The sequence below is a fragment of the Chelonia mydas genome, chromosome 3 (assembly GCF_015237465.2).
Source record: "Chelonia mydas isolate rCheMyd1 chromosome 3, rCheMyd1.pri.v2, whole genome shotgun sequence".
NCBI lineage: Eukaryota > Metazoa > Chordata > Testudines > Cheloniidae > Chelonia > Chelonia mydas.
This window is the reverse complement of record NC_057851.1, coordinates 144,101,593-144,127,697: the sequence shown is the minus strand read 5'-3', so window position 1 is coordinate 144,127,697 and position 26,105 is coordinate 144,101,593. Positions and strand designations below refer to the sequence as shown.

Here is a 26,105-nt window from a genome sequence, read left to right as displayed (position 1 = left end):
CAGTACCACAATTCTACTTGCACACAAAGATGAAATAGTGTATCAACGAGTGAATGGACCACTGACGACAGAGTGACGTCCAAACTGATAATCCTGGAACCTAACAGGACCCTTTGGACGTTAATTGGAGCTCCTCCCAAATTAACAAAACAACTCCTTTTATCATCTGTTATCATACTACCTAATATTAAACTGCCCCTTACCATAATTATATTTCCTCCTCCCCCTTATTGGTTCTTTACATTACACATTATTTAAATGAACATCTGACCCAACATCCTTCCCATACGATCAATACAGACAGAATTGGGAAAAAAAAACATTCACAATTCTCAATTATTCATTAAAAACCCTGCTTGAAGCAGTTATAACCAAAACATAATGGCACCATAACCCAGCTTTATGTCCTTGCTAACTGCAATATTCTTACTGTCTCCAACTTATCTCTAACTTCCTCACACTAACAACCTCCATTTCCCAGACTCCTCTACACTTCGGCTAACTTTAAGCCAAAGTCTAATTTGTACATAACATAGGCTACAGACCCCAAGCATGTTTTCTCACAGAGGGACAGTAATCGGTGTGTGGTGGGTCTGACAGATCTGGGTGTGAGGAGCAACCCAGCTGCATGTACAAAGGGCTTGTCTACAAGGGGGAGTAATCCACTCTATGGGGTTATGATTTCGAAAGCACGCTGACATCTTGCACATTAATTGGTTCACGTAGACGCTGCTGGTGTGCTTTAACACAGTGTTGTTTGAAACAGTACTACATTAAAGCCCACTCGGAAACCTTTGCTGTACACCAGCAGAGTCTACACAGAGCAATTCATGCACAACACTTCGGTGTGCTTTAGAAATCACACACCCTTACAGCACATTCCCACACAGAGCCCTTCCCTGCTGCACATGGGGGCATTTTGATGCTATTTTTCTGTCCATGTTCACAACATGAAGGGGCACTAGAATGAAAATGAACTAGGGAAGCGGGTCCTGGCTCAGTGTCCGCAAACTAACCAGCCCAAACCCTTCTCCACAGCTCAGGCACCAGGACAATAATGTTTGGCTGTTTACATAACTCCTCTCCTCCCCAGGAGCCCAGCAAGATGCCCAAACTCCAGACACTCAGCACCGTGGAAATGCAGCCACCTCTCAGGTGAAGGGCAGAACCAGGCACACAAACCACTCCACCACAGGGAGAGGCAGCAAAGAGAAAATTTGGCGAGCACATGGGCAAAATCCAGTGTGTCCAGGAATTCTGAGTGTCCCTGCAGAGCAGAAGGGAGTGTAGGCTCTAAGGCCTGGTCTGAGAGATTCAGATACAGTAACCTGCATGGGACTCTCACTGCATAGAGAGCAGCACCTGAAGTTGGAGCCTATGGCTCCAAGGAATCTGGGAAGTTCCCCTGTAACGAAGTGGGACTGTTAATGTTTTCTCTGAATATTGTGGGGGTGCCTCAGTTTCCCCTATGCAGTTCTTAAGTATCTAGGTGGTGGGATAAGGGTGTATGATCGTTACAGAGCCCTAGAGGGCAGGTGTGTGCAGGGGTCTGGACACAGAGAATGACCAACACCCTGTTTCCTCGCAACTGATGGCGTGGCCCTTCCCCCCTGCAAGGTGAGAGCTAAAGGGTTGGAGAACAAAGGAATCAGGTGACCTCCTGGCCTGGGAAAGGGACAAAGCCCAGAGGAGGAGGGGCTGGAGGATGAGTCAGTTGAGGGCTAGCTGGGGAAGATGAGTGAAGTGCAGACTTGGTTGTCTGGCTCACTGCCCCCCAAAATGGACCCAGCTGAGGGGTCCTGTTCTCTGTACCTACAAACTCTGTTTTAGACCATGTTCCTGTCATCTAATAAACCTTCTGTTTTACTGGCTGGCTGAGAGTCACGTCCTACTGCGGAGTTGGGGTGCAGGACCCTCTGGCTTCCTCAGAAGCCCCGCCTGCCCAGACTCGCTGTGGGAAGCGCACGGAGGGGCAGAGGATGCTGAATACTCTGAGGTCAGACCCAGGAAGGTGGAAGCCGTGTGAGCTTCTTGCCCTGAAGACAGTCTGCTCACAGAGAGGAGATTTCACCAGAGTCCTGTCAGGCTTCGTAGGGAGCAGCTCCAGAGCATCGCCCGGGGATTCCGTGACATCCCCTCCTGCTCTCACCCTCAGCTACCCCCCGAAATTTATTCTAAGGTGAGTTTGGGCCTTCGGGGAATCATGCTCTCACTTGGAAATCTCCAGCAACAGGGGGAGGAAATGTGCTTCAAATCCCCAGGTGCCCTGTAGAGCAGAGCAGTATGGGACAGGTCCAGGGACTCATGCTGGCCCATGGCAGGGTCTGGCTCTTCTTAGCCTCATGCCCTGGAGTCTCAATGATTCTCTCTCACACCTGGCTGGGATTTCGTCACAGTGCCTGAGCCACCTGCCTGAGCACAGACCTTGTTTAATGGTCATGCCCATAGGAGCGCCTCAACCTCATGGGATCTCACCAGTTTTATGTAGGGGGACTCAGCTGCCATCAGTGGAGTCACTCCTGATTTACACTGGAGCATGTGAGGTCACAAATCAAGCCTTGCCCTGAAACTTAGGAGAAGGGGAGAAATGTAGACCTCTGACTCCTCCTGCACCAGAAAGTTCAGGAAGGACTATCGCTTGTGGTGAGAGCAAAGCAATGAAAGCACAGAATGAAGCTTCCTGCACAGTTCATCCAACGCCATCCCATCCCCCTGCTATCCCAGCCCTGGGCTCCCCACACGCAGCTCTGCCAGTGCCCCTCACTCCCAACCTGAAGCCCCCCTGCTATCCCAGCCCTGGGCTCCCCACACTCAGCTCTGCCAGTGCCCCTCACTCCCAACCTGAAGCCCCCCTGCTATCCCAGCCCTGGGCTCCCCTCACACAGCTCTGCCAGTGTCCCACACCCCTGACCTGCAGCCCCCCTGCTATCCCAGCCCTGGGCTCTCCACACACAGCTCTGCCAGTCCCCCTCACTGCTCCACCCTGCATTGCATCCTGCTCTGCCAGTGGCTGGAGTGTTCCTCACCTGAATTCTGCTGCAGTTTGGAGACCCACTGGTTCATGAGCAGCTGGGATGGAGCTTTCAAGAGGTACTCAGAGCCGTCCCGCAGCCTGGGAGGAAAAGAGCAAGTCAGCAAAACGATGACATGAGGTGCAAATTCCTACCCCACCCCTCCCCAACCCCACCAGCCTAGGAGCCAAAGGGATAGAGGATGGAATTACACTAGAACCCCATATTCACTCCCCCTGGGCTACAGGCCCCAGGGCAAAGGAACCATGCCTCAGTGATTAGGGCCTGGTCCCCAATGCTCAGGGGCTGGCATTTCATCGGAGCTGACTGCTTATCATTAGCTGGCTATGCATGTAGTCAATTAAGGGCATTCATCACAGCACTATGAGGAGGCCAGCAGGAGGCACTGTACTTATGGGACCGCTCACCCTTCCTGAAGCTCTATGGAATTGACTGGTTGGGGTTACTCACTGTAGCCTGAAGCAGTTGGTCTTTTTGGTGTACTCTGTTTCCCGGGTGCACTGTGCTCCCGAGAGGTTCAGGGGCAGGGCCACCACGGAGCTCTGCAGCACAAGGGACAGCAAAGAAGACAGTGAGGCCTCTGAGGCTTGGAGCGTCTTTTCCCTGTGCTAGCAGGATTCCCTCATGCCTGTGACTCACAACTAACTAGTGTCCATTCTGCTCCATGGTCCCCACCACACCTAGGATCTGCCACAAGGGGTAACAACCAGGACAAAGCTGTTCCCAGCCAGCAGAATAGGGGTGTATAGGGGTGTGTTCATGAAAGGCAAGGCTGGTGAGCAGCAACGTTCTATGGTCAAGAGACTGTGGGCATCAAGGGGGGCAGCTGTGCCCTGTAGGTGCATGACACTGTGAGGGGCAGAGAGCTGGAGACAGGGGATGGGGGCAGCTGGCAGCGCCAAGTAGGTGTGAAAGGTGCGTAAACCCCTGTGTGTGCCATTCAGTGGGTCTCCGGCATAATCAGCTAAGGGAATGCTTTGTGCTTGTATCCCCTCCCCCTGGATGCAGTGCCAGTATCACCCAGAAGACTGGGAAACCAAGGCCACCTCCCCGGCTCACAGAGACCCAGCACTTAGGAGGAGCACCCCAAGCACCAACCCCCTAATGGCCTGAAAGAGGCTGGCAGCAGCAGAGGATCCTGAGGTAGTGGGGATGCCTGCATGGGTGGGGGACTTGTCCTGCCCCTTCAAACACAACAGGGCTCCCCCTAGCCAAAGGCCCAGACACTAAGAGACAGGCTGGAGAGCAAGAGACCATGGTTCTCCTCTCAGCTCCAGCCATCTTCCTAGAGATCCTTGCTCCCCCTGCTCACCTTGCCAGCCCCACCACCCTAAACCTCAGCCGCATGTGGGGGCTGGGAGGTGGGGGGTTCATTCCCCCAGCTGTCGCAGCCCTGTGATCTGCAGCCCCCTGCCACTGATAATGATTTGCTCCTCAAAGCACTTGCATGCATTCATTAATGAAACTGTACTACCACTGTCAGCTATTCCAGTGCTGGTCTGCAATCTGAGGGGGAAACTGAGGCATAAAGAAGGAACTTGCTCAAGGTCACGCAGTAAATAAGTGGCGAACCCCTTCTTCAACCACTGCCACTCCCACTGGCATTTCCCTTCCCCCACCTAGAGCCAAGAACAGAACCCAGGAGTCCTGGCCGCCATTCTTCCTGCTCTCACCAGTGGACACTGCTCTATCCTCACTGTCAGCCTCACATCCCCGCCCCGCCTCTCCCTCGGAGAGGCCCAACTGCACACCGTACCTTGAGAGTGTCCTTCCTGTCCTGGTAGAAGCACAGTGTCTGCCTCATCAGCACCGCATGGAAGAGGTTCCAGGTGCGACAGGTTGCCTAACAGATCAGAAGCAGAGGCCAAAGGTGAAGCGGGCAAGGCCTAGCCCAATCAGCACTGCATCTCTACCCTTGCTCCGGGGAGAGTGCCAGGCAGCTGACGTAAATCAATGTGGAGCTTTGCTGACTTCAATGGAACTGCGCTGATTTACACCAGCTGAGGATCCAGCCCATTGACTTCAACGGAGCTGCACCCATTTACAGGAACTGAAGATCTGGCCCTCGATGTCCAAGCACTAATTCCTCTCTGTTTGTGGCATGTCACCGGGCATGTTGCAGATTGACTCCAACGTGATACCATTGCTTGGCAGGGCCTGACGGGGGTCGTACAATCTTAGAAGCTACTATAAATGACTGGTATCCTGAGGAATATCACTAGCTCCATGCTGCGGATGCTGACCAGGGTCAACTTCCAGCGTTTAGGGAATGTTTAATAACAGCTCAGTAACTGCTTAGATCCTACACTCAAAGCCATGCACCAAAGTGTTACAGAACTGCAGTCCTGATTAAGCACCGGCTTCCCCTGCTTAGAAAGACGGTAAATACGACTGGCGAGAAGTGCTCTGGACAGCTTGGGAGATCAAATCACCAGCTCCATGACTTGGGAACAGCTGGAGAAACGCTCAAGGAGCTGTTTAGATGGGCAGAATTTCCCCTTTGGGGGTTTTATCCATTTTACCTTCAAAACAGGAGCCAAGATTTTCAACAATGGGGGCCTCCCATTAGGTACCTACGTGCACAGCCAGACGTGCCGTGCACCCCACACCTCACAGTGAAGACAATGGACGTTGCTGGGTGACAGCACCTTTGAGAACCAGGCCACTGACTTGCGTGTCTAGCTATGCACTTAGGAGCTTAACAGGCCCCGCTTCTGGCAGTGTATCTAACATACTGTGTGTGTGATTAGAGACTGATAAAGTTAAAGAAGGAAAATGCAGCCCAGGGCCCACAGAGAAGGCTGTGCAGCTTCTACTGTACCTTTCTGCCTCCTGTCTGCAACACGTGTTTCCTTTCCAGAGTCCCTTCCATCATCTGAAACTCCATTTTACTGGGGGGTGTCTGCAAGGAGACAGGCAATGAGCAAAGCAGCCCCAGCACCACTGGGCTGTTGGGAGTGCAGTCCCCAGCAGCCAGCAATCCAGGGGGTCCCACAGCCAGCCAGGACCATAACTTGAAGCCTGCAATGGTAAATGGGTCATTTGGGGTCAAAGTCTCTGTCAGAGGGATTATAATGAGGCCATGTGTGTCCTGATGGAGACATATGCTGCCCTTCCAGACCTAGTGGGAAGGCTCAATGCTGCGCAGATTCAGGGGTGCTGTACTGTGCAATGAGACCTTCTTGGGATCCTGTATCCCTGACCCATTAGCTACATGGTTCTTCCCAGCCCCATCCATGGCCTCTGGGACCAGAAGACAGCAGTGAACTGCAGAGCAGGGAACCACAGCACAGAGACCATCTTCCTCACATTGGCCTGGATTCGCAGTAAGCACCGTGCATACACAATCTGTCCTGACAGGGTTATAAATCCACCTTGCTTCAGAAATCACCAGGACTAGAACCCAGCCCTTCAGTTCCGAAACACAGTCCTCGTTCACTTGCTACAGGAGAACTCCCATGGCTGGCACTCACAGACCTTTCATCCTTCTGGTGCATCGAGTCATTACAGGGCAAGACTGCGCCCTTGCATACAGGCTCAAAGGCAGTAGGTTCCAGCAAGTATCTGCCTCGCCATATCCTCACACTGTGCACACGCCTGCAGTAAGCACATGTGCAGAGCAGACGTGCATTGCACATGCCCAATCCATCTGTGATCTTCTGTTTAGAGCAGTGGTTCTCAACCAGGGGTACTCATCTAGATATTTGCCTAGTTTTACAACAGGCTACATAAAAAGCACCAGCGAAGTCAGCACAAACTAAAATTTCATACAATGACTTGTTTATACTGTTCCATATACTATACACTGAAATATAAATACAATATTTATATTCCAATCGATTTATTTTATGATGATACGGTAAAAATGAGAAAGTAAGCCATGTTTAAGTAATCATGTGCTGGGGCACTTTTGTATTTTTATGTCTGATTCTGTAAGCAAGTAGTTTTTAAGTGAGATGAAACTTGGGGGTACGCAAAACAAATCAGACTCCTGAAAAGGGGTCCAGTAGTCTGGAAAGGTTGAGAGCCATTGGGTTAGAGCATGGGATCACATCTCCCTCTAGTGGCCAGTCTCTGCACCTAGCTTAGCCTGCTCCTGACTCCCAGCTAGCAGAATTACTGCTTCAACTCAAGTGGCAGGAGGAGGTGATTTTGGTGCTGAAACGCTTGGGTTTGACCCTGCTGATTGCTGTGGGTGACGTTTGGGTTTGAGCCTTGGCACAGGTTGGAGATGGTGTTCGGACAGCCAGCTAAGCCCCACGTGCTGCTCATGAGTGACCCTTTGTGGCCAGTGCAGGAGCAGGTTAGCCAGGGGAACCGTGGCTCAGAGGCCTGGTGTAAAGTAGGGAATATCTAGTTATGTGGACCGATCACTGCAGTGCCTGAGAGTGTGCGAAGGGGACAGTACAGCTTCTGGCAGGTCTCCCCCAGCCCCTAAGAAACAGTACACAGAGCCCACTAACCTTGCCAACGTCTCTGTCCTCTTCCTGATGCTTCTGCTGGTTCTGGGGGCAGCTGCCCTCCACTGATCTCATGGATGCAGCCTCCTTTGCCCCACAGGGCTCGTCTTGACAGGGGAAGGATGCCCAGAACCTGCGTGGGCTGCCCTCACTACCATGCCCATCACTGGTTTCTCTTTCCCCGTCTGGGCTCTGAAGGAGCTGGGTGGAGTTGGGAAGGGTGAACTTGGCTACCAGCACATTATTCGCTGATGTTAAGATCAGTCTCCCACGGGAAACCTCTGGGCTCTGTGCCTTGTCTGCCTTGTTCCCCGACATGGGGTGGGCATCAGTGTCCCCACAGGGGCTCTGCTTGTTGCGTCCCTCCACGTTCCTCCAGATGGCCTGGAGCTCCTCCTCCTCCTCTTCAAACAGCTCGTGGTCGGGGTGGCAAACCTCGGCTGAGCCTGGGAGCTTTGCCCCTTTGGACAGCCCTGATCCGGCCGCCCTTCTATCTGGAGCCAGGCCCTGGCAGTCTAACCCTGCCAACACGAGGCCACGTGGCTGGGCACCGAGCTGGCATTCAGACACAGACAGCAGGGTCGGTAGGTTTGCACACCTTCCAGAGTGTGCCATCAGGCTTTCCTCCAAGGCCTCCTGGAAGGGGGCAGGCTCTAGCCGATGCTCTGGGGGATCTTCCTTTAGCTTGCAATTCACTGCAGGATGCTCTGGTTTGGCTGTGCTGGGGTCCCCTCCGGCACTACTCGTGTGCTTAGTGGGAGAAGGCCTGAGCTCCACCTTAGATGCTTCTTCGAGTCTGGGTTTGCAGCCTGCTGGCTTCTCGGCCTTCGTGCTGCTGGACGTGCCCAGTGTGGCCGCCAGCTTGTCCCACTCGCGCCCAATCTGCTCATGCAGCACGCTGATGCGGGAGAGCCGGTTCAGTCTGAAGTCCAGGAAATCATCACTGCCACTGCCCTGGCTCCTGGGAGTCCACTGCTCCTCCCCACAGGGGGTGGCACCAATGCCCTGCACCTTTGGCCTGCGGTAGCTCGGGTTGAAACTCACCTCTTCGAACCAGGTGCCTCCCTCGCTCTTAGGAGCCTTCCTGAAAGCATCCCTTGGCCCTCTGGGCCTTTGGCATATGGCCAGTGGCTGGTTCAGTGTCTCCTTCTGCAGGCTGGCCCCATTCGCCTCCCTCTCTCCCTCACCGGTGTCCCATGGAATTGCCCCACCATCCTGCCTCACCTCCTCCCCTCCTGGCACCTCCTTCTGTGCTACTTTAATGGTGTCCTGGACGTTACCAAGGAGACCAAGGTCCTTGGGCAGCTCCAAGCTCAATACGGACCCCAGGGAAAGGTGCCGGCAAGCACTCTTCGCCACCGCCAGCTGGGAACTACTGGGCCCCCAGGCTTGGCTCAGGAATTCAGCTTTGGGGCCACTAGATGCCACGCTGACAATGCCACATTCTGCCTCAATGGCCGTCCCCAGCGGGTTCTTCACAAGGTCCAGCAGCTGCCCAAGCCTGGGGTTCAGAGGTCTCCCTGCCAACTTCTTCCCGCTGCTGCACTTGGGAGGCCAAGTGTTGCTGGGATTGTGCTTCTCCTCAAGCAAAGGCTGTGGCCTGCTGGGACCTGCTCCCACGATGCCCTGCAATGTGAGCAGCTGAGCATCCTCTGCCTTTGCCTGACCCTTTCTCTTCAGGCTGCTGAGGCGGGAGCTGGAGCTGATCTTAGGCAGGGTGTGGAAGGAGACCTCAGGCCCAGGGCTTGGGACCAGGGAAACATGTGCTATGGTGGGCGCTCGCTTGGCTAGCCGTGGCATGGTCGAGCTCCTGCAGGTGGCGTCTCGATCCCCCTCTTTCTCCTTCACATGCAAGTAGGTGCTCACCTGGGAAACACAAGGGTGGGGAGAGACGTGAGACTCACCCGTCCAACTGCTCCAAGTCACTAGTGCCCAAACCTGCCTGGGTGGGCATGGCCCTGGACCCGCTCACGGGCTGGGTCCTTAATGGCATGCACTGGCACATGGCTCCTCCTGCCCAGCTGTCAGTCACACATCACAGTAAGCCTCATTCTCGTCACACAGTGGCCAGCGGGGTCAGGCAACCCAAGATGCATTCCAGGATGTTACAGTCACTTGGCTTCATTGCTGGGGACCAGCTCCCACAGTCCTTTTTTAGTGCGGGGCTAACCCAGTGCTGCCTGAATGGGGGCTGCACTGGCCAGCTCACCAGTTGGGCTGCTCCTAATTGTGCCCCCAACACCTGTGATGTGCCTGGGACTACAGATCCCAGCATGCAATGCTTGCAGGGCACTCAGTGGCTTGGCATGCTGGGAGATGTAGTGCAGTAGGCTGCCCCTTCATATTACAGAGGCTAGCAGTTGCAAAACCCCACAGGCCCTCTGGCTGCCCCAGTATAGCAGAGGCTGGCTAAATCGTTCAGATAGCACCGATCCCCTCCCTGTACCCTTTGCCGGCTGGAGCCCATCTAGCAAAGGAGACTCAGTCACTGCTGGTGCCCTGATGCTGGGATTTCGCTCCCTCCTGTTTGTGCCAAGTGGGAGGACTCTGAGCACTCGGGACTTGCTCTGTCCCTGCGTTCCGCACCACTCAGCAAAGGTGCCTGTTTCTTTCTCCAAGCCAGTGCTGCTCAAACTTATTACACAGGAGGGCCACAGAAATCTACGCACAACCTGCTGTGGGCCAAACACATTCTAGGTATTTTAATAAAATTTAAAGTCACATGTATTGATTTATATTTTAAGTTCAGCTTGTTTCGTACGTTTCTATGTACAGTATCGTCTATTTACACACACATGTAAACTAAATGATGTACACATGATGACAAAACGCTAATGAATCGGCCATTAATATATTGTGTTCAAACCAGCCATGGGCCTTATGAAACGTTCGGGTGGGCCAGTGTACAGCCCGCGGGCCGTAAGTTGGGCAGCCCTGCTCTAAGACACCTCCCCCTCTTCCATGCTCACAGATCTTCCTGGCCTTTCCCACTGGAACAGGCAGATTCTTTAGCAGGTCTGTGCAGCCTGAGGCTGGGCGAGGATGCTGGCAAAGACCTCCGCCCTCCTGTGGCGGGGGGAATGGATCAGCACTTCCCTGAATTCAAGGCTGGATCCTGCCTGCTATCCCTGAGTCTTCTGGCTGGCTCCCTATTCCTCTGTCCTGTTCAAGTGAATGAACTATTCCTGTAGGGGCCCTGGTCAGGTCACAGCTCTGCTTCTGAGCGCCGGCCCAGCTCACGTACCACTGAGTCCTAAGCCTGCCTCACATCTAAGCACCTGCCCTAAGCCTGTGACTGTCCAGCGATGGTGCACACTGGGATCTGCTCAGCTTCTCTGTGCTGGGTTTTTGCTGATTTCAAGAGCTCCCGGGAAACCCCCTCAGGATAGAAATACACAAGATAGGGAGCATTAAACAAACACAATTCTGGGTGAAAGCAGCACCGGTAAAAGTGCCTGCCTCACAGCCCCGAAGCCCTCTAAGTATCCCCAGGACAGGCCTGGCTCATGCAACACACCCTCCCGCCACCAGTCTGCCCCAGGACTCCCTGGCACATGGGCCTTGGCCTCTCTGCTCAGGCTGGCAACAGGACTTGTCACCACCAGCTGGATTGTGGGTTTGGAGAGCTGCCCCCTGGTGATTGGACTGAGACCTTCTGACTCATTTCACCTCCCAACAGCCAGCAGATGGAAACCACTTACCAATAGGGGCCAGACAGCAACTGGTGTCCGAAAGGTGAGAGGCCCAGTAGCCCATTCCCTAGCCCCCCTGGGCCAGCTGGTGCACTGACCTCATTCTGTGGAGTACTGTGACACCAGGCAGCCCTTGAGAGGCCATTTCTCATGGCGGGGTTATCAGGATGGCATGGTGCCCTCCCTGTTCACCCCCTCCACTGCTGTAGCCTTTCTAGCAGGGGGATAAGCCTTAGCCTGGCCTCTCGGCCGGGAGCCAGCAGGGACCCGGAGCAGTGTCAGAGAGAGGACACAGAGGGACTTGCGGGGACGGGACGGTGTGTTAGTATAGGGCAAGCTCACGCCATGCAGCCACTGTGCCCGGCATGCAGCCCCTGGGACGTTACCTCTTCCATGGGCTGGCGAGACGGCTTTTTCTTTCGCTTTAAACTACCCAAAGTGTTTCCTAAAAGCCCCTGGCAACGCTTCCAAAAGGTTTTACAGCCTGAGGGTTTAGTGCCAGGGAGCTGAGTGTGGGGAAAGAGAGACACAAAAAGAAAATTGAGGGAGGAGAGCGGGTGGCCTGTTACAGCGAGGAGGAGGAGGGGAGAAGGGGGGCCACAGTGCTAAAGGCCAGCCCCCTGCTTGAAATCCAAGGGAGCTTGTGCTGTATCTGCCAACCCGAGTGGCAGGGACACCGGGGCTGGGGCTCCCTAGTCAAGAGGGTCCACCTGCTTCGCTCTTGATTCATCCGAGAATCTCCTGAGCTCTCCGCTGCTCAGCCTCAGCCCCAGGGGTCTGGGTTCACCTGGAAACACCCCCGCTCTGCCATGCCCTTCCAAGTCCATGCCCTACAAAGCCACAGCCCTGAATTCACCTGCAGTTGGACAAGCTCTGGTCTATGGCACAGCTCCCCTAGGCAGCTCTATCGAGAAACATGGTCTCTCCCGTCTCCCCTCGCACCAAGCCTCCTGTGCACAGCACAAGCTAGCAGCCCTGACAAAGCCATGTGTCTCCCCTGTGTGACATCACCTACCCTGTGCAGGGACTCTTCCCCCTGCATCGCTCCAGCCAGCTGCAGCTTCTTCTCCCCCTTCTTGCCAATACTCAGGATCAAGTTGACTGTCCCGCCCAGGCTGCTGGGCCCAGGCTGCGGCACCAGCAGCACTGGGGTCTCTGAGGGATCCAGAACTAAAGTCTCCTTGGGGATTTCCACCTCCAATGGGGTGGAGTCACCAGGATCTTCCCAGCTTTGCTCCAGCCCTCGAAGGGCATCTGGGATAGATGGGGCGGAAGGAGAGGCCACTTCCCTCTCTTGCCTCTGGAGCTGTGGTGGGGTGAGGGAGCACAATGTGGGCTGAGGCCCTTTAGAAGTGTTAGGGCCCAGGATGCCATCTGCTCCGGGCACAGCTGCTTGGGCGCATGGGTCCTGGGAAGTAATAGAAGACAATGAAGAGGTGGGGTTGTGGGGATGGCCTGCCCCCTGTCCTGTGCACCTCCTTTCCCTCCCCGGTGCCACCATACCCCACTGCCCTACACCTGGTTCCTCTGCCCCCCATTCCACTCTGCTGTGCCCCCTCCTGCACCTCTCTGTACTATGGGTGTGCAGTGGGATTTGGTGGTCTCCCCCGCAGGAGCCCTAGGACTCTCACACTCTGTACATGACAGCACTGGATGCCAAAGGCAGTCTGGACGCACAGATCTCCAAGTGCTTTACAGGCATGAATTAATTCAGCTTCACAGCTGCCACCCCCACTCTGGGAGGTGGATCAGGAGCATTACCCCTGTGTTGCAGGTGGGGAAACTGAGGCACAGAGCAGGGCTGGGAGTCCCTGCTGCAGAGTGAGTAGCAGCTCCAGGGCTAGAACCCAAGAGCCCTGACTGCTGGTCCTCTGCTTTAACCGCTAGCCGGCCTGTGGTGTACGGCTTCCCCGAGATTCTCCAGACGGAAACAGCCACCATGGTTTATGTGAGTCTCCCTGATCTTTGCCCTGGTGGACACAATGCCTGTGTATCTGCTCCTGTCCCATGCTGGCCTTGTGCAGAGGCCTTTCATTGTGCCAAGAGAGGCACCTCAGCTGGGCTGAGCAAACAGCGGCCTGACCCATCCCTGCTCGCAGACTGTCCCACAGCAGCTACGGACTCACCTGGCAGCTGGGGGACACACTCAGCACAGAGTCCACGGGACCGTCTTGGCCCTTTTTGCCAGCACTCTTGTTCCCAGAATCCCAGTGGTGTTTCTGTGCTCGCCAGCGCACCAGCACCCATCCCAGCATGCTCTGCAGCTCCTCCAGGCGTTCCTTTATCTATGGGGAGAACAAAGATGCCAAGGGCTCCTGTGAGAACTTCAGCTCCCCTCCTCTACTCCCCAGACACAACTTCAGCCTGGGATCGGGGACAGAGAAGCCAATGGGGAGCGTAGGACGCTGAGAACCCTTCGTTGGGGACTGGGGAGTGGTGCTTTCTTCAGGAGCAACTTCATAATGGGCCCTTTGGGGTCAGGTCTGGAAAAGAAGCTGAGCCCCAGCAAGTCTGTGCTCAGTATCCATCACATGGGTAACCACCCCTGCCAGCGGGGTGGTCTGACTGCGCCTTGCAGGGCGGGTGGTTGAAGCTGGCTCCCCCTGAGCACTAAATGGCTTCTTGGTAAGTCTGTCTCACTGGGCTCCCATAAGCGAATGGTTTGGCTGGGCACTGTGCTGAGGACTCACCTCTCTGATGACCCAGCAGGTTCCATCTGCCCTGTACCAGGCCAGAGGCTGAGCCCCAAGGGTTTTCAATGGGGAGCTCACGAAGCATCCCCCAGTCCACCTCCTGCTTACCGTCTCACTCAGGTAGTGCTCCTCGGACACCAGCGTCTGCCCGGTGGATGCCAGCTCCGCAAACTCCTTGAACTTGCCCTCAATTTTCCTCTCTAGCTCCTCCCACTGAGTCTCTGGGAGCCCATGAGCACTCACACTCTCCGAAAAGATCTGAGCCCTTGTGTCCTCTGTCCAGGAGCTGCGAAGACAAGGGGACAGGGCCATAAGGAGCCACTGGGACGACTGGAGGGAATACAGCTGCCGAACCGAACCGTAGCCAGTGCTCTCCTCCCCTCTCCCCACCCCTTCCTAGGAGGGCACAGGTGAGGAACTCCCTCCAGGCTGCAGGCTGAGCCGGATCTTCCATGCCAGGGTTTGATTCTCCGCTAGGTCAAACTATCCAGAGAACGTCCCTTCAGTGACTGGCCCCCTGCTCCATGGGTTTGGCCGGCAAGGAAGGCAGAGGAAATGGCCGTGCTCTAACTCAGTCTCTGCAGCAGGGAGTTCCCCCACCCCCCGCTGAGGCATGAACAGAGCTGCCACCTGACAGGATGCGACTGCGACTGTTGTGGTGCTTGGTGTGTTGTTAACGCTTCCCATGGACTCCTGCAGCTTTCCTGCGAATTTCTGCCATCGCCTCCCACTGCTCTCAGTGCGACTGAAACCGCAGGCTGCCCGCTGCCATTTCCCTACAGCTGTGCTGGTGGCGCTCCGGCTTCCCAAGCACAGACGTCACCCATAGTTCTCACCGGGACTACAGCCGGGCTGCCTTTGGGGACGATGGCCACCATCAGGCTCTGCGGCGAGCCCAGGAAGGCATGGGGGCAGAGAGAGGGAGAATGTGAGGGCTGGAGGCTGAGGGAAAATATGGGAGGAAGGGCAAGGCAAGGGCCAGGAGACGATGGGGAAGCCTGGGGAGTGACAGAAGAGTGGCAAACATCCTGGGTTTCTCTGGACACCTGACTTTCCCCAGGGAGCTATTTCAGCTCCCCTTGCACCTCCCCAGTCTGCTCCCCACAGAGCAACACCTGGCCAGACACTTGTGAACCCCAAGCTGAGCACCAGCCCTCAGGCTGTCCTCTCTGGATCCCAACTTTACAGGCAGGGCTGGCTGGATCACAAAGGCAGTTGGAAGGGAAGACGCCATTCAGGCTGCAGCCACTTACATCATGGCTAAGTAATCTCCAAAGAACTGCTGCAGCCGACCGGCCTGCTGCACATGGCCCTTGTTCTCCAGCACCAGCTTTTGCAGCTCCTCCCAGGCCTGCAGCGTCCCCTGGATCTCTGGGCCCATGTCATGCGTCCGAGCTGGGCAGAGCTTTTCCAAGTGGATGACTGCCTTTTCCAGCTCCTCCACGTCCCCCTCCAGCGCCTCGGACATGTTGAACTAGGGGACATAAGACAAAAGGACTCTGGACACGTAAAAGAGACCCTCTTGTTTCTGTCTCTCTGCCTGAAGACAGGAGGGGACCGAGGCAACCCTGCCTACTTGGCTTGCCAAGTTGTTTCCTTCCCCTCCCACTTGGGGAAAAAGATTAGGGTTGGGAATCAACATGGCAGGGCAAAGCACTGGGCTGACTCCCTCAGGCACTGGCACCTAGAGATGGGACCCAAACCCAGGCCCCCTGCATGACAGGGGCAGACATTAGCCACTAGGCCACCAGGCTGAATCCCTTCAGCATCGCAGGAAATGCAATGTAGAGAGTTCGGACCCACACCTGATCCTCCTGCATACAGCTCAGAGCACTGAGCCCCTGACCATGGGAGCAGCCTCTACTTTATCATCTCTCCTGTGCGACAGGGGATGGGAGTGCAGGGGGAGATATGCTCTGTGGGGAGCTGTGCTCTGCAGGGTGCAAGGCGTGGGGTAGCAGAGGATGGGGAAGCAGGGCGTAGGGGAGCAGGGGATGGGGAAGCTGGGGGAGCTGTGCTCTGTGAGGTGCAGGGGGTAGGGGAGCAGGTTGTGGGAGACCAGGGGAGCTGTGCTCTGTGGGGTGCAGGGGGTGGGAGAGCAGGTTGTGGGAGACCAGGGGAGCTGTGCTCTGTGAGGTGCAGGGGGTGGGGGAGCAGGTTGTGGGAGACCAGAGGAGCTGTGCTCTGTGGGGTGCAGGGGGTTGGGGAGCAGGTTGTGGGAGACCAGGGGAGCTGTGCTTTGTGGGGGGCAGGGGAGCAGGCTGTGGTGGCACAAGAGGAGCTGTGCTCTGTGCGGTGCAGGGGATGGGGGTGCCGGGGATGGGGGTGCAGGCTGTCGGGGCACAAGGGGAGCTGTGCTCTGTGGGGGAGCAGGAGATGAGGGAGCAGGCTGTGGGGTGCAGAGGGTGGGGGAGCAGGGGATGGGGGAGCAGGCTGCGGGTGCACAAGGGGAGCTGTGATTTGTGGGGAGCAGGGGGTGGGGGAGCAGGGGATGGGGGAGCAGCAGGGTGAAGAGGGATCCAGGTTTCCCAGCAGACAGTTCCGCTCTGCTCTGCATGGAGCTGGTTCCCTCCATGGGGATGCAGAATGGAAAGATGTGTGAGTTGTTGGCAGCCAGACCTTGGCACACAGGGGCTGACGCAATCCCTTCCCCTCTCCCTGCCTGGCCACAGGGGGAGTTGACAGGAGAGGCCTAGAGTTAGCTGGAAAATTCCAGTGAGCCCTCCATAAAAGGCCAGGGCTTATGGCTCTTGGGCCTGAGGGCTAGAGTCTCCCTGAGGTGACCTCGTCTCTACTCCTGACACCCTTGGTAACCCCTTGCTCCAACATGCCTGGCAACATGCCAGGGCACTGCAAGGCTCCCAGGAAGCCAGTAGAGGCCATCGGTGACTCCACTTACCATGGCAAGTCAGAGCGGCACAGTCTCTGGGACTCACCTCCATCTCCTGCTGCTGGCTCAGCAGCCCCTGCAGCCCCTGCAGGTCCAGCTCACTCTTCACTGTGGCAAAGCCACTCTCCACCTGGGCGATATCACGGGCCAGAGCCTCCGCTCTGCATCGAACGGCCTCCATGCGTGGAAAGACTCTGGCGAGCTGGGAGAGAGAAAAGTGAGGTGAACCCCAGTGTGAGCTGAGCTCCCTTCAGAGATGCTCCTTGGCCTCACACGGGTGCTAGCTAGCTGCGGGGCGCAAAAGAAGAATAGGGATAACTGCGCAGCACTAGCATCAGCTGCCTCAGCCTTAGCTCCCAACCCCCTGCTCTAACCACTAGGACAGACTCCACTCCTAGGGACAGGTATAGGACCCAGGAGTCCTGTCTCCCAGTCCCCTGCTCTAACCTCCAGGACACACTCCCCTTCCAGGGTCAGGAATAGAACCCAGGAGTCCTGGCTCCGAGCCCCCTGCTCTAATCACTAGACCAGGGGCGGCCAGCCTGAGGCTGAGAAGGAGCCAGAATTTACCAATGTACATTGCCAAAGAGCCACAGTAATACCTCAGCAGCCCCCCAGCAGCTCCCCCGACTCCAACCTGCAGCGCCTCCTGCCCACCGTCAGCCCCACCAATCAGTGCCTCCCACTTCCTCCCCACGCTTCCCACCCGCCGCAATCAGCTGTTACCTGGTGTGCCGGAGGCTCTGGTGCGGAGGGGGGGAGAGCGAGGGCATGGCAGGCTTGGGAGAAGGGGTGGAGCGGGGGCAGGGCTTGGGGCAGAGCAGGGGGTTGAGCAGTGAGCACCCCCCAGCACACTGGAAAGTTGGTGCCTGTAGCTCCAGCCCTGGAGTCGGTACCTATGCAAGGAGCCGCATATTAACTTCTGAAGAGCCGCATGTGGCTCCGGAGCCACAGGTTGGCCACCCCTGTACTAGACCCTACTCTCTCAGGCTGGCACTATGCATAGGAGCCCCCTTCAGTCAGACTCTACTGTTCTGCCCTCACCTCTGACTGAGCCAGCCGTGCTCCGCATGGCCACTAGTGGTGTGTTACCCCCCTCCTTCTCCGTCAAAGGCTCCTCACGCCAGGTCCCTTACCAGGCGCTCTAGACTCTCAGTTTCAGCTGCTGCCTCCATGACTCGCTCCCGCTCCTTCACCACATCGTTCAGCATCTCCACAGCCTCCTGCAACTCACCCAGGGGGCTGCTCATGTCCTCACGGCTCAGCTGCTGCCCAGCCTGGGCCAAGGGGAGGTGCACAGGCTCCTGGGAGCCCAGCCTGCTGGTCCCTGGCTAAAGCAAACACACAGGGATGCTGGAGCTTTAGAGAGAGACTGGGACACGTGGGGTGATTCTGGCACCACCTGGCCTGCGAGGGGTCCCGTGGAGCCTCCTCACCATGCACTCAGGGTTGCTGAACTCAGCCATTCCCCAGGATTGAGGTCAGTGGCCATTGTGCCTCCCCCACCTCAGAGCAAACACTGGCAGCTGCTGGGGGTGACGCAGGAAAGCGAGGGGTTCCAGTTATCCCCCACCCAACCCCTGACCTCACTTGGTCAGCAGTAGGGCCCCCCGACCCAGACCGACCCAGCAGGGATGGGATTCCCAGTGGGGGCCCGAGTCCAGGCCCATCCCCACTCACTCCTCACCAGCGTGCTGTTCCTCTGGCTCAGCACCTCCTCCTGTTGCACATTCTGCAGGAACTCAGACAGCACCAGGGAATCGCGCAGGTCCTCCGCCCGCCGCTGCAGGGCCGCCCGCATGCACCCCAACCTGGCACAGCAAACGCAGCAGTGGGGCAGGAGCACACGGAGAGGCAGCGCCACAGGGGGCTCCTACTCCTGATGCCAACCACTGCAGGGAAATCCCCTCCCGACCCTTCAGTGCTGCCATTCCCCAATGCTGCCCCCCAGGGGGCTCCCACCCCACTGACACAGCCACCCCCTTCCATCCCCCAAGGTTGTCCCATTGGAGGTCTCCCACCCCTCTGAAACCACTGTCCCCTCCCATTCCTCAAGCTGCCCTCAGAGGATCCCCTCTCACCTCTCTGATGCCACATCCTCCCCAGAGGTGGGGAATCCCCTCACACTCCTCCAACCTCATCTCTTCCTCACATCCCGACACTACCTCCCACTCCAGCAGCCTGTGCTCCCCGTAGTCCAGTTCCCAGTCCTGTTTCCCCAGGACTCACTTCTCCTCCACCATCTCCACCTTGCTCTGAATCTTCCCAGCCATCACGCGCTCTGCAGAGGGCTCTCTTCCCATCTCCTCCCGCAGGGCTTGGAGCTTGATGCCCCACAACAGGACCTGGTTCTCCAAGCAGCTGATCTCCTGGAGGTTCCTGCGGAGCTCCTCTGGGCTCCTCATGGTGGCGGGCTCCGACAGCGAGCCCACCACCCCCTGCAGCCAGTGCTCAGCGCCATCCAGCTCTCCCACCAACCGCAGAACCTGCAGGAAGAGATTGGAGAGTGGGACAGACAGGACCTCCCAGGCCAGATCCTCCTCTGTCCCAGCCTCAGGGTGGGCAGGAATGAAAGCCCCTGAGGGCGCCGTGGCATCGTGTCGCAGGGACGACCAGTTCGGTGTGACCCAGCACTGTGCTATCCCACCCAGGGCAGCACGTTTCCATGGCCCATCGCAGGGCTCTCCATCCTGCAGCACAAACAGCACCCGGTTGCCCACCTAGAGGCATCTCAGACACAGCAGGGGCAGTCCTGGCTGTGCCAGCACTGAGGCCACTGCAGTGCCAGATCCAGCTGGAGGAGCAGAGGCTTCCTGAGCTGGCTCCACACAGGGCACCTGTCCCTCCCAGGTGGTGTGCATGACACTGGGCTAGCTGATCTTTGGGGAAGGCCAGGCAGCCAGGGCCATCACCCCGCACCCTGCTGACACTCCCCGGGAGACTCCCTTGCAGGGGGCTGCAGCCGAGGCTCAAGATGGCCCCTGCACCAGCACAGCCCAGAGAACGGGCACAGCGACCCTTGTCCCACCAGTGCCTGCACTGGGGCTGCCCCTGTGTCCCGTGTGCACCCCCTTCCCGCCCTGCTCACACCCCTCTGTCTGATATGGGCTCATGCCTGGCAGAGACAGATGGCACCACGCACCTTATCAATCTCCTTCAGCGCCGCACCGTTCTCCCGGTGCCTCCTCTGCAGCTCCTCCCACAGCCCCTCCAGCTCCTGGAGGACGCCTTCCACCTGAGGTCTCCCTCCATGGCTGCCACACAGCAGCGTCTGCCCTTCCTGTGGGACACAGACACGCATTGTCAGGTGATGCCCACCTGGGCATCCCACTCCACAATCCCTTAGAGGGGCCTGAGAATGAGGCACATGCTGAGGACAGGGATCTGCCCTTCCCAGCCCCCCTGACCCTTGCCACCAAGGGGGCATGGATCTCACTGCCCACTACCATCCCTCCCCAGAAGGCAGCGGAGAGGAAACTCCTCCTGGCGCCCCAGGTGCCTGGCAGGGGAACCCAGTGTTATTCCCCAGTTGCACAAAACACCTGCCGCCGGAGATGCCATCAGCATGGCGCCCCCTCTGCGTCCCCAGCAGCGAGTTGTAGAGGGAGACTCCCCGTCCCACACAGCATGCACCCCACAGCTGGTGCTCACCAGGCGCAGGGCCTCGATGCTGGAGCTGTTGCCCAGGATCTCCTGCTCCAGCGCGGCCTGCTGGCTCTGTGCAGCCTCCAGGCTCTCTGCGTCCTCCACCTGGCTCAGCCGGACGCTGAGCCCCACGTTCTCCCTCAGCCAGGACACAGCCTGCCGCACACCGGGGGAGAGACAGCGCGTTACTGCCAGCCGAGGGGTGGGGGGCTGCGAGGAGAGGGGGAGGCACATGGGGGAACACCCAACGCTGGGACCCAGGGACAGGGGCTGGGACGCGCCTTGGCTCATTTGAGACGTTACCGCGTTAGCAGCCTGACAGAAGTCCTGCAGCTTGGCCTCCTGCTGGGGTGGGCCCCGCACAGCATCCGACTGTCCTGGGGGTTTCCTCCTCCTGCGAGAGAGAGGCAGAGTCATGGACAATTTCTCTCCTACCACAGGGACCCCTGCAGGCTCTGCCAAAGGACCAGGGCAGCCTCATATCACAGATATGAGATACAGCTGCAGGGCAGGGGCTGGTATCCATGCCATGGGGGCCGCACAGGTTCAGGGCATGAGGCAGTTGCCTGTACCAGGGAAACCCCAGGTGCCCATGTCCTTCCCTGCCTGCTATGCCCCTTCTGGGGACTAGGTTCTGGAGCTGGGGATGGATTCTTACAGCTAAGGAACAGGCCTAGCCCAGCAAATGCTCTGGGTCCCCTCCCCTCCCCTCTCCCCCCTCCTAAGGAATACCTGGCCTATACCCGAACCCTGGACCCCATTCTTGGGAGCAGCCTGCCGAGTCAGTACCTATTACTGTTGCTGTGGCAGCCAGGAGTGGCCTGCTCTCCTGGCGAGCTCGGGCTTCCCTCCTCGCCTCTCACACGCTCCGTCACATTCCCTGCAAAGTCCTTCTGCACCTAGGACACAACAGGAGCCTCCCAGGGTCCCATTCCTCCCTCATCTAGCACCAGGCAGAGGAATGGGGACCAATAGAGCCAGCTCAGCCTCCCCCCGCACCAGGCCTAACACCTGCTCCTCTGCTGCCACATACAGAGCACTCCTGGGAGCAGGGCCATCCTGGCAGCAGCACAGAGTCCAAAGCAAAGCCTGGTGACAGGTCCCTGGGGCTGTGGGTGGGGCGGGTGCTGCTGTGCCGCCCGTCCAGAATTCCAGGTGCCAGGGCGACATCACAGACGGACGCAGGTCAGAGCCCAGAGGGACACACAGGAACATGTGCTAGGTTGGCCTGGGCAAAGGTGTATTGGGAGGAGGGGATCTGAGCCGGTGTGTGGGATGCATGAAGGGGCAGGTGTGTGCAGAGGTGGGGCACATACAGCACTCCCAGACCATTCCACAGGCCAGTGTTCAGAGCCACACACAGGTCACCTGGGGCACTGCACACAGGTTCCAGGGTTTACGTGATCACATGCTTATCACTCAGAGTTCATAGAGGGGGGTCCCAAGGGTTAGCGAGGGTGTCACAAGAGGGGTCACACAGCTGTCACTTAGGGTTCACGGGCTCAAGCTCTTTCCCCATGTGCCTTTGCTGGGTGTCTAAGGGAAGTGGCTCTGGTTTGGCTGCTCTTGTTGCAGGGAAGGGGAGGGCTGGGGAGAAGGGCAGGGCCCCAGCTACTATACTCACCATACGTAACGGGACCCTCCTCCGCTTGTCTCCGGCTTCCCTCCCTGCAACTCCCCCGCTGCCGGCTTCTGTCTGCTCAGGGCTCAGGGCATTGGTTTCTCTCATAGGCAAACTGCTCACCAGGGCCAGCAACGGTGACTTCTCATTCCTGGGAGATGGGGAGCACACACAGGGCGAGGGGTGGGGAGTGAGAGGCAAGAGGAGAGAGAATGGGGAAGAGAGCCCTAAGCTGTTCTGGCCCCGTGAGTCCTCTGGGGTTGACTCAGGAGCAGAGTCTGGCTCATGGCAGCCAATAGCTGACGTGGGTTCTGTCCCAGGGACCCTGCTCCAGGCAGGTGTGGGGAGCCCCAATACAGGGGAATCCAGCAGATGATGGAGAAGTGGGGCCAGATTTTCAAAAGCACTGTACACCCAGTAGCTCCCAACGGCCTGACCCTACCTGTGTAATGGGAGCTGAGCTCTTTGGAAAGTCCAGCTCTTGTTTCCCAGAGCTGAAACCCCAGCTGCCAATGGCAGGCAGCTCAGATTTGAACATATCCATAGAATGGGCCAAGCCAACGCCTTTCCCACGCCACCAAGCTTGTGGGGATCAGCGATGACCATGGATTCAGATTCTGTAACTCGGGGAAGAGCAACTTCAGCCACTCAGGAACCAGCATGTGTGTAAACCCAAAGCCACCCTGCCTGTTTCTAGCTATGCTCTCTTGTGATTGGCTGAGATACTCAAGCAGCCCACTCTCTAAGTCAATCAAATAATAGCTCAAAGGGCAGAGGTTACTCTGGTGCATCTCATAGGTCACTCCATCTGCCCTCAGAGCCTCCCCTGGAGCATTCTCCCCAGTGTACAGAAGAGAACACTGAGGCACAGAGCAGGGCAGGGACCTGCCTTCCAGGGCCACACAATGAGACAAGTGCAGAGCTGGATATAGAACCCAGGAGTTCTGGCTCCCTCATGCTTTAAGTCACACGCCCTTCTGCTCACCAGGTCTTGAGGCAGGAGTGGGCAACAAGTGACCCCTGTGAATGCACACGCTTTGCTAAATTCAGCCCTGGGCTTGCTCTGTGTTTAGGGGGGATGCTAGTGGGTGGGTTGCTACGAGGCTCTGCTGTACCTCAGCACCTGCTGAAGCTGGGCCCAGCTCTCCTTGACATCTCGGTGTTTGTGCAGGACTCGTGCTGCCAGGCTGGGATGGAGGCTGATGAGCTGGGACACGGTCACATCCAACATCTGGAGGAGCGACAGGGGCACGAAGTGAGGTAATGGGGCTGGCTGAGGGTGACCCTCCAGAGACCAGAGCTGAGCACAGAGGCTACTGGGAAATGCTCCAGGGGCAGGTGAGCAGCAGGACACAGGGCCCCAGCTCCCTTCTAACAAGCCCTCCCACTGATCCCTCCTCTCCACACACCAAACCCTGCCCAAGATCCAGCCCCTCTGAGATGCTAGTCTGGTTAGCTGAAGACAGCTCTGGATGCAGCCACCCCTGTTACAAAGGATTCAGGGCATGACATATGCCAAACCCCTTGATGCTGGCAGTTCGGCCAGATGAAGGTTTGACTCCAGGCCATTCTGTCCATGCCACACCCTGCTAGGGGCTGTAATGTCCGTGTCCGAGCCGGGTGATGGGGGGAGATGTCCCGTCAGGGAACACGCAGTATACCTTACCTCTCAGGTGAGACATTTCAGGTGAGTTTGGGACAGCACAATGCCGACACTTACCATGACCTGGCTGGCAATATCCCTGACGTCTCGGTCCCGGCCGGGCTCAGGGTCCCCCTGCTTCCCCACACCACAGAGGTTCCTCCACTGCAAGAAGCAGCAGCACCCATTGTACGCCTTAGGGGAAGGTGGGGACAGGGCCCTGCTCTCTGCAGTGCCTCTGTGCCATTTGGATCCCCTCTGAATGATCCTATCCCCCACCCCATGTCACACAGGAATCCCCTCCTCCAATCCTGCTCCCCAGTGACAGGGGCCATCAGCCCTGGCAGCACCAGCAATGATGTAACTCAGGGTCCGGCTGAGGGGGGCGGCCACTCCAGAGCAGGCAGGGGAGCTGGTAACTCAGCCCTAGAGCAGGGAGTCCCCAGAACGTCACCTTCCCAGAGATGCTAGGGAATGTCCATCATTTCCTGGGAGTAAAGACAGGCCCCAGGGAAGAAGAGGCAGAGTGTGATACTCCCCCATCAGGCCCCCCCATGGCCTCCTTCTCACGCTGGGCTCTGCTCACAACCTGGGGCTGGGGAGAGTCCTCACTTCAGCTCAGTTCCAAGTGCCTGGTAGGGATGGGGCACAGGCAGTGGGGTAGCTCATACTCTGACTGGACAGGAGAGCCAAGCTCTTTTCCTCCACGCAGCATTGGGGGTCCCCCTCTCCCTACTTAACTCCCTTGATATTCTGTACTGCTGCTGCCAAGCTGGTGGCCACGGAGGAGCAGAAACAGCTCATCAAGCCAATCGTGGCGGGAGGTGGGGGGGGGGGGGGGGGGAGCTGTAGAGCAAAGCAAGGGGCTTTCTCCCTGGCCCCCTGGTGGGGAGAATACTCCTTCCACACCCTCCCCAGCCCTGTGCTAGCCCAGGTGTCAGGGGCTGAGAGAAGAGTGGGCTCTTCTCCAAACTGCCCTTGCTTTGGGAGGTCCCTATAGCCCGGCATGAGACCTTCCCATCCTTGCATCCCGTGCCCCTCAAACCATCGATGGGGCCGGAGCTGATCCCGCTCTGAGCCCTCAGCGGTACCTTGGCGTGGATGGCTCTGAGGAGCGTGTCCGCTTGCTGGAGGAAGGCAGCTGCCTCGAGGGCCAGCTGCAGGGTCTCATGCTGTTCCTTCAGGGTCCCCTGGAGCCGCAGCCACCTGGGCGGAGAAAGCAGGAGGAGGTTATTGCAGATCTTGCTGCCCAGTACAGACTCCCCCAGCCTCCTCAGCCATTCCCACAGTCACGTGACTCACAGGCCAAGACCTCCCTGTGCCCAGCCTGCCTGGCTCTGCAGCCCCCAGGCAGCTGTGACTCCTCCCCACTCACATTTTATTGAGGTGCTTGCGCCGTGCGGAGATGCTCCTGCTCTCACTCTTGCCATGCTTCTCCAGTTTCTGGCCCAGGCTGTTCATCTCTTCATGCAGGCCCTGGAATTGCTGCTCCTCCTGCGCTCAGACAGAGAAAAAGAGAAATCCCACCAACTCCCCTGGCCCAGCACAACGAGCCAATCCCCAAGGGAGAAATCAGCTCCTGGCTCCAGCTCCAGTTAAGCGCCAATGTGGACACAAGAACAAATAGATATAAACTGGCCATCAACAAGTTTAGGGTTGAAATTAGGCAAAGGTTTCTACCCATCAGAGGAGTGAAGTTCTGGAACCGCCTTCCGAGGGGAGCAGTGGGGGAAAAAAACCTAACTGGCTTCAAGGCTGAGCTTGATAAGTTTATGGCGGGGATGGTATGATGGGACTGCCTACAATGGCGTGTAGCTGATCTGTGACTGCTAGCAGCAAATATCTCCAATTGCTGGTGATGGGACACTAGCTGGGGAGGGCTCTGAGTTACTACAGAGAATTCTTTCCCAGGTGTCTGGCTGGGGGTCTTATTCACATGCTCAGGGTTTAACTGATCACCATTTTGGGGTCAGGAAGGAATTTTCCTCTGGGTCAGATTGGCAGAGACCCTGGGATTTTTTTTTGCCTTCCTCTGCAGCAGGGGGCATGGGTCACTTGCAGGTTTAAACTACTGTAAATGGTGGGTTCTCTGTAACTTGAAGTCTTTAAACCATGATTTGAGGGCTTCAGTAACTCACGCAGAGGTTATGAGTCTGTTATAGGAGCGGGTGGGAATGGTTCTGTGGCCTGTAGGGTGCAGGAGCTCAGACTAGGTGATCATGATGGTCCCTTCAGGCCTTAAAGTCTATGAGCTCCATTTCAGATGCTCCAGCACTGGCTGCTGAGAGACTTGGGCAGGAGCCACTGCCCAGCTGGGTCTGGGGCCCCCAGCACAACGGACTCTGTGGCTGAGAGGCATGGCTTCGAAGAGCATTCTGATGCTTGTGGCACCAGGGGGCGCTAGGCTCAACAGTGTGAACATGCAGAGGC

General features: G+C 57.3%; 1 protein-coding gene across 7 annotated transcripts in view; it reads right to left on the bottom strand.

Moving 5' to 3' along the window:
* Positions 1–26,105, bottom strand: part of LOC114022359 (spectrin beta chain, non-erythrocytic 5) — a 46,980-nt gene that overhangs the window by 4,876 nt on the left and 15,999 nt on the right. For 3 of the 7 annotated variants that reach the window (XM_043543473.1, XM_043543474.1, XM_037895497.2), the window contains 22 exons: positions 25,051–25,169; positions 24,767–24,881; positions 23,754–23,840; positions 23,149–23,264; positions 22,037–22,184; positions 21,202–21,311; positions 20,716–20,806; positions 20,419–20,568; positions 19,910–20,047; positions 18,997–19,253; positions 18,455–18,578; positions 17,904–18,098; positions 16,814–16,969; positions 15,131–15,351; positions 13,986–14,163; positions 13,311–13,469; positions 12,200–12,592; positions 7,496–9,358; positions 5,854–5,934; positions 4,789–4,875; positions 3,483–3,574; positions 3,027–3,112 (listed from right to left, as the gene is read on the bottom strand). In XM_043543473.1, the coding sequence (XP_043399408.1) occupies positions 3,027–3,112; positions 3,483–3,574; positions 4,789–4,875; positions 5,854–5,934; positions 7,496–9,358; positions 12,200–12,592; positions 13,311–13,469; positions 13,986–14,163; positions 15,131–15,351; positions 16,814–16,969; positions 17,904–18,098; positions 18,455–18,578; positions 18,997–19,253; positions 19,910–20,047; positions 20,419–20,568; positions 20,716–20,806; positions 21,202–21,311; positions 22,037–22,184; positions 23,149–23,264; positions 23,754–23,840; positions 24,767–24,881; positions 25,051–25,169 (4,966 nt within the window). Of the gene's footprint in view, positions 1–3,026; positions 3,113–3,482; positions 3,575–4,788; positions 4,876–5,853; positions 5,935–7,495; positions 9,359–11,570; positions 11,691–12,199; positions 12,593–13,310; positions 13,470–13,985; positions 14,164–15,130; positions 15,352–16,813; positions 16,970–17,903; positions 18,099–18,454; positions 18,579–18,996; positions 19,254–19,909; positions 20,048–20,418; positions 20,569–20,715; positions 20,807–21,201; positions 21,312–22,036; positions 22,185–23,148; positions 23,265–23,753; positions 23,841–24,766; positions 24,882–25,050; positions 25,170–26,105 lie in introns of all 7 variants that reach the window. The other 4 variants (XM_037895498.2, XM_037895496.2, XM_043543475.1 and 1 more) reach the window with 2 other exon arrangements.